Here is a 7,685-nt window from a genome sequence, read left to right as displayed (position 1 = left end):
CCCTGATCAGGACACTGAGGCTCAGAGAGCTGAGTGGACTCAGGCCTCACACCATGATCTGGGAAAAAGAGCCAAGAAACTGTTAGGGAGTATCTCGTACCAGCTGTTACGAGCCCAGGCCTTCTGATGATGCTGTACGTTTTTATTAGGTCAATAAAAATCCACCTGCATTTCTTTTCCCTGGCCTCTCCCTTGTATCTTTCTTATCTGAAGTTCATGCTTGCTGCGTCAGGTGGCTTCATGTCGATACCATCCAGTTCTGGGGGTTTAAAGTTGTCCTGGCTGATCAATATCCAAGACAGGAGGACTCTGCCCTATATAAGCTATATATTGTGCCCCTTACGTTTCATTACTTCTCAAACAATTGCAAAATGACTGTGCACGCTGGAGTCCTTTAAGTCCAAGGGTCTAAAAATACTTTTTAGATTTTTACTTACTGGCAAATCACCTCCTGAGGTGGAGGCTGCACATTGCCAGGTGAGATGCACAGGTAGGACAAGTACTAGGGCCAGCTTGTGGGTGGACAGCAGAAGGTCCTCCCATTTTCGGTCCTAAACAGTTCCCAGGGGAGAGTGGGTATGGAAATGCTGTGATGTTTACAATGTCTGGCTGAGCTGGGCAGGAACACGAACGAGGTTCAGTACTGGGTTCTGCTAAGGTCTCAGGTGGGGATTAAATGGTGGGACAGAAAGCAGCGTAGGGAGTGCCGGGTCAGGAGAGGAAAGTGCTGCTGCTTATTTCCATTCAGAGATGTTTGATGGGCTGCAACCCCGATCTAATCCGCCAAAAGGTCACCATCATGTCCTGAGCTGCCATTATGGGCCTCTCCTAGTGCCAAGGTTACTGTCATAAAGCATCTGAAAGGCTCATCCATCCCTGCCACAAAAGGCACTCAAATCTCAAATAAGCAATTAATTAATGAACAAATATCAGCCAAGTGGCCACATTCACTGGCCACGTAAGTCTAAGGCCCACGGCCTACCACCTTAAAGTTCTAGACTCTCTCCACCATAGAGCTCAGGTATGCTTACTTTCCCTTCTCCTGCAAGATATAAAGAGTGGTGGTGGGAGGCATTGAGAAGGAAATCTTGCATGTCTGAAAACTGGTTACTGGCTCTCTCCAACCAGCAGAAAGAAAAGTAAACAAAAGCAGGTGCTATGCCTGATCTGTCTGCCCATCCATCCATCATCAGAAGCATATTTCCTTACTTGTGCCATGTAAGAGTTCACAGTGCAGCTCCGTTGTTTAAACGATGCCCTCATAAAAATGAACTTGTTGCGCTCTGCTGTGGTTGGTTTGCTATCATGAGAAAAACACAGTGAAAATGATATTGATTTTATTGCATCATTTTACTGACTAGAACGCCAGACTTATAGTGGATATAAGTATAAAAATAATCGAATTCTTACAAATACTTTGCTGCTACAGTACTGAATAATTCGTGGAGGTTGCAATTATAATACAACTTTAAATAACATTCCCATAATGGATTTAACACAATCAACCAGGGGCTAAGGTTTAAAGGTCTGCAAAGAGAAATCTGGGGCAATGTGAAAACTCAAAAGTTCATCTTCCAGCTACATGCTTCATTTAACCATAAATCCAGCAACACAAACATTAACAAAACTCACAGCAACCCATGATGAGAGATCTTTTAAGAAACAGGCAAAGTAATGCAGAAACCTGGGTTAGTTTCCCAGCTAGACAGGTTCCATCCCACCCCTGTCTAGTCCCATCCTTCCTATCCAAGAACTCTGCACCTGAAGTACATTATTATGTATCCAAGAACAAAAAGATAAAGCTAGAATCTAATATGCAAATCCTTTTAAATATCCTCTTTAAAATGCCACGAGAACAGAGCCAGTCTAAGATATGTCTTTTTTTAGACCTCAATTGTCCCCTTTGGTTTCACAGGGTTTTCTGTGAGCAATTCACACCAAATAGGATGGATTATAACACTCTTGAAAAGATACTTTAGCACAACAAATTAACTGACATTTAAAACGTTAATCTTTCTAGTAGTTTAACCAGGTTCCTTCTCTGGGGAGCCAAGAAAAGAAAAAGAAAAAAGAGCATATACTTAACAGCCAACTCGACAAAACCGTATCTATTTCCAAAACTGCACATGAGAACCTCAGAATGCCGCTTTGTCAAGAAGAAGGAAATGAAATGTCCCTTCTAATCCCCACAAAAGTTTTCACACAGAAAAAATATCTCTGATACTAAAGGTGGTTTTCAATAAGATACAAAATACTGAGATACTGAACTTTGCTTTCTTCTTCTCTCCAAAGAAGTGCTCTAGTTTTGAAATCAGTGTATGTTAGAACCATGGGTCAAAACCCTAGTTTGGGGTATGTTAGGCTAAACTAAGCCAGAAGCAGCTGGCCTGAACATTCTTGCTTCTGCAGGCAGCATTCATGAAGTTACAGGCACCCACCTGGGTGCACCACCAGTGGGCAAGATGGCTTAATGGAGGCCCCAAGAAGCCACATGTGAGGAGTGACCCTGACGTGTCTGCTCTGGGAACTTTCACATCTGAATGAATATCATCCCTCAACGACATTTTCGTGGACAGCCATCCAGCCTCATCTTGCAAAGATGTTGCCCTCCCGTTTGGGCCAACATTAAGAACGACCTCTTCAAGAATTTAATGGTTACATCTTAGTTTTTGACCTCAAATGCTATCAGCCAGCTTGATTACACTATCCACTCAGCAATTTAGGCTCTGAATGACTTAGCTGCTTCTGAAAACAAACTTTTGTCAAAGGAGGAAGATTTGTCAGCATTTAAGACATTTCAACTGAATTATGTTCCAGACTCGGATCATGTTCACAAAAACATGCTTCCAATACGTGGGAAACATGGCCTCACCACGGGAGCAGGGCAAGGCAGCCCTCAGATAGATGTTTAAGTCTGGCCGTGTCTGCCAAACACCCAGGTCATCACCATACACCTCCTTCAACCAAAGCCATGTACCAATATGCTTCTTGCTAACAAGCATGAGCCAGCTACTGTTATCCTGATGACGACCTCAAGCATCCAAGAAATACATGTAACAACAGACCTGAAAGGACTGTTTCAACATTTTGCTTTTGTACGTCATGGCATTAGTTTAGTTACTGCTTAATAATATTATAAAGTTCTTAAAATAAACAACTTTTATTTTAAGCCCCCTCTCTCCAGCTCGCTCTGACACTGGATGGTGAGGCATCTGCCAGAGAGGTGAGGCAAGAGGCACAAGGCGAGAAGAACAAGCCAGGCAGAAGGGTTTGAGTCCTGGCCCTCCGAGGCAAGGTGCTTATCCCCTCTGAAGGGTCCCATGTCCGAGAAATGGGCTCTCTCACACCCACCTCACAAGGGTGCGGTGAGGCCACGTGCCCTGCAAAGAGCCTGGGTGTGGTGGGAACACGTGAGATGCCTGTTGGACCTATTTAGGCTTTTCTAAATGGTCTCTAGTGCCCTGGGCTGGCTCATGGGGCAAGAGGAAAAGACAACAGAAATAAGGCCCTCTGGAGCTTCGACAAAACCTGCAGATGCTGGGAGGCCCCAGTGAGCAGCGCCCTGCCTTGCGAGTCACCGTGCTCCGGCCTGCTGCGGGACATGGGGTTCCACGCGGCCTCACTCTTCCCTACAGACGTCTGAGTGTCTCATGGGCAGCTTCCTCCAGCGCCCCCAGCTGTGGGGCTCCCCCGCAGGACCCAGGCATTTCTCCAGGTACAGGGGCTGACACAGCACCTGTGCCGGAGGCGAGGGCTTCTGCTCACCAGGGGTGCATCCAGCCTGTCCCCCATCCCAGGGGCCGCGGCCCCACCAGCTGTGTCTCGGCTCAGGGAGGACCCTCTCTAGAGGTACTTAACCCCGAGCAGGAACAAAGCCAGCCTCTCCCTTCCTTACCCAGGCGAGCAGCCGGCACTGGCACTGCCACCCGCCCCCAACCCTGCAAGCCTCTAGAAACTGCAGATACGATGTGAACTCAACCTTGCAGGGGGCCTCCCTTTTTCACAGTAAAAGGAAAAACAGCACTCTTAATCCACTTCACATGCACAAAAGCCACTCCCAGGAAAGCATTCTTGGAACTCACAGCACACTCTTTTCTGGATGTTGAGATTCTGCTCCAGGACGCTTTGGGGACAGAATGCTTCACGTCGTGAAGCATATAGCTTCTGGCCCTGGCACAGGCGATGATCTGTCAGCTGTGAGGTCAGCTGGAGGCGGCAGGCGTGTATGCCTGGGGACAGCCCCCACTGTGGCTCCGGGTCCCGGGGGCAAGCGAGGCTCTGCGGCCAAAGCCCGGAAGCAGCCGCCTCCCTCGGGCCCCAGCCTGCTGGCTCAGGTGTGCTGAGTGCAGGAGCTCGAGCTCTCCAGTTAGATGGGAGACCACGAGGCACAAACGGCTGTTCGGTTGCACGGAGAGAGGCCAGACCCGCGATTTCTAAAAGGGGATGCTCTGAAATTTTAAGTTGGCACCCACTAACAAAACAATTCTTTTTGTATCTATCTCATGACATGAATGCAATTTAAACTACTAAGTGGTATCACAGCTGACTAGTACTCCTGCTGCAGCAGGGAAATGGTGACTCGTGGAGACCACAGGACTCAGGAGTTTGCACTTGAAACTGTTTGGATGAGAATTATGTAAGACTAATGATTAGATTGATTCTGAAGAGCTTAGAGAACCTTGAGGAAACAACCATGTCCGGGACAGAACCATCTCCAAAGGCTGCACCATTTCCAGAAGTGTGGGTGCCACTGAGCTCCGAGCTTCAGGGTGGGAACAATTCTTTTACCTCTGTGTTCTCTTCGCTTCATCCCGAACCAGAATGTTCAAACGCAGATGAGAATGATCACAGTTCCACAAGCAGCAGTTAAAGGCACAGCACTGGATATGCCCCTCTCGCAGGATCCACGTTTCAGCCACCGTTAAGTAAGACGCGTGGAATGTCCTTCCCCAAGGCAAATGCTCAACTCCCTAACTGGCCGGAAGTCTTTAGTTCTCCAATGCTGACTTGAATTATACCCATGTTTCTGGAGGGAACTCCGTAGTAGTACAAAGAGTTACAAATTACTGTTTGAGAGAAAATAAGTTATTTCTTCAACGAATAAATAGCTTTGAGTGGTTGGCTGAACCACTCAACCGACACTGAGCTTGCAGACGAGATCGGGGCTACTAGCAAAGATGCCACACTGGTGGGTAAGCAGGCTCGCGTGTGGCTCCAGCCCAGCTCCCTATTTTTCCTCAGGAACTGCACGCCCGGCTTCCCAAAGCACTGGTGTTTCAGAAAATCGAATACGCCTATTCAGCCCGTTTCCCTAACCATGTTCAGCTGCAGCAACAACAAAAGCTGCTTCTCCATTAGTGGTGAAGTACCAGCTCAGACCCAACCTGCATTGAGCTCTCCACTTCTACTCCACATGTAGCAGCCTCGGCCTCAAGGATGGAGGTCAGAGCCCACGCACCATGCAGTGCCCTCAGGGGTGGCACCTTTCCACCAGGGCCTTCGTCCGGTGCTTGCTGGGCCTCACTATGGGGCAGCTGGATGCCTCTAACTAGAACCAAATGGAAGTTGTTTTGCCCTGATCCAGATGTAACTGCAAAGGGAAAAAAAATAATCCTAGATAAATGTGTCACCTTGACTAAAGAAAACAAGCTGGAATTGGGTGTTGTGCCTCACAAATTTCAGTTCCTCATTTTGGGGGTTTGTTTGGAGAACATAGCACGAGACGACTTAGGAGGGTGTGTTAACCTCCAGCATCTCCAAACACTAGTGGTATGTCCATCGGCATCTGTTGTTCAGCACGTAGCTACCGGGCAGGAAAACAACAAAAGAGCCAGTATTTTGCTGTAAATGAATCACCAAATTGAGGCCTATGGAAGTGCCCGAGTAGAAGAGGCCTTCTTTCTGGAGCAGTCTTGAGAAACATCCAAAGGAGACCTCCCTCCCTACTTTTGCATTTACTAAAGTGCAAACTAAGGAAAACCTGGGTCCTTGCACCGATGCCTGAATGATCAGCCCTAATTAACAGTCACCCCGAAGCCACGGCCAAGCTGCAGTCATGCGGGGACTCTGCCGTACTGGCCCGTGTTCACATTCACAGTAGCAATGAAGGTGCTGGATGAGCAGCCTGCAGCTCCACGTCCACGGGCTCCAGCTGTCCCCTTACACTGTGGTCACACACCCCCACGCCCATCCCCTCTCCACCGGCCGCGCAGGTGTGGCTGCACAAGTCCTGGGAGCGGCGGGAGGCGCTCCGCTGGCGCAGCCGCAGCAACGGGCCCCTCTCTCTGCTGCACTTAGAAGTAGTCTCTTCTCCTGCTCTCATCGCTGATGAAAGATGGGTTATACTGTCCGGGGAAAATGCAAGAATGCCGCGATCCTGGCAATCCAGTGTAGGCCGGGTAGAGTCCATTTCGTTCAAGTTCAGGATTCCTTACACTTGTAGGCTGGTGGCCAAAGAGAAAAGAAGAAAAGTCAGTTTATTATTCTTGGGTTTAAAATTAATAGTTAAGAAAAAAGAAACAATGAATGCTATATTTTGACGAATTTAAGATGGAGGCAGCTATACATAGCAGAGCAAGGTCTGACCCAGAAGTCAGGACCTCCCAGGTCGTCTCTTTAAGGAACCTGGCATCCCTTTGCCCATATTTTAAAAGGGGATTTTTAGAAACATTATGTAATCAAGAGCAGCCCAGTCATTTTTATTTTATTTTATTAAATTTTATTTATTTATTTATTTTTGGCTGTGTTGGGTCTTCGTTGCTGTGCGTGGGCTTTCTCTAGTTGTGGCGAGCGGGGGCCACTCTTTGTTACAGTGTGCGGGCTTCTCATTGTGGTGGCTTCTCTTGTTGCAGAGCACGGGCTCTAGGCATGTGGGCTTCAGTAGTTGTGGCACGTGGGCTCAGTAGCTGTGGCTTGCAGGCTCTAGAGCGCAGGCTCAGTAGTTGTGGCTTGCGCGCTTGGTTGCTCCACTGCGTGTGGGATCTTCCTGGACCAGGGCTCGAACCCGTGTCCCCTGCATTGGCAGGCGGATTCTTAACCACTTCGCCACCAGTGAAGTCCCAAGAGCAGCTCAGTGATTTTAGGCCAACGTAGGAAAAGACCTGGGTTAACTATTATCTTGATTATTATCAAGAGTAATTATTATCTGATTATCATTTTGACTTTTAAAAAAGAGGTTCTCTGCGAAGCACAATGGCTTTAAATCCTCTCTGGTATTTAGCAGAACGCTATTGTCCCTGCCAAGAATGGGGGACTGACCTTCACAAGGCCACCTGTCAGAGGTGGAGTTAGGACCCCAAAGCAGGAGGCCAGCTGATTCTCAGGTGTCTCTGAGCAGATCCCAGCTTAGTGGGTTGTGACTACCTACGTAACGCAAAAGGAGCCCCTGGGGAAGGCCCTGGCTACTTTGAGGAGGCCCTCCTTCAGGGAGTAATGTCGGCTTATAGAAACAAAACACTAGTTGCTGCTTATTATAATGTGGATCCCAGGAGAGCCCAGTGTACACCTGAGACCACTGTGAGGGACAGCCCACTCCCTCAGGTGACAGCTTAGGCTCTGCTTCTACAGACTGCTCAGCCTACTATCTGAAATGAAAATGGGGTTCGTGTAAGTTTGTGAGTGCATCTACTTAAGACAACTTTTCAGCTAATGGCCTGGGAACACGCGCAGCAAAGGTGGGTCCTGTG

The 7,685-nt window shown here is 48.1% G+C and overlaps 1 protein-coding gene across 2 annotated transcripts in view; it reads right to left on the bottom strand.

The window, feature by feature from the left end:
• Positions 1-1,325: 1,325 nt before the first annotated feature.
• Positions 1,326-7,685, bottom strand: part of HEG1 (heart development protein with EGF like domains 1) — a 90,202-nt gene continuing 83,842 nt past the window's right edge. For both annotated transcript variants that reach the window (XM_067034402.1, XM_059064334.2), the window contains exon 18: positions 1,326-6,443. In XM_067034402.1, coding sequence (XP_066890503.1) covers positions 6,294-6,443 — 150 coding nt within the window. In that variant the 3' untranslated portion in view covers positions 1,326-6,293. The remainder of the gene's footprint in view (positions 6,444-7,685) is intronic.

This window comes from Kogia breviceps, chromosome 5 (genome assembly GCF_026419965.1).
Source record: "Kogia breviceps isolate mKogBre1 chromosome 5, mKogBre1 haplotype 1, whole genome shotgun sequence".
NCBI lineage: Eukaryota > Metazoa > Chordata > Mammalia > Artiodactyla > Physeteridae > Kogia > Kogia breviceps.
The sequence above is the reverse complement of the archived record's forward strand: the minus strand, read 5'-3'. Positions and strand labels throughout refer to the sequence as shown.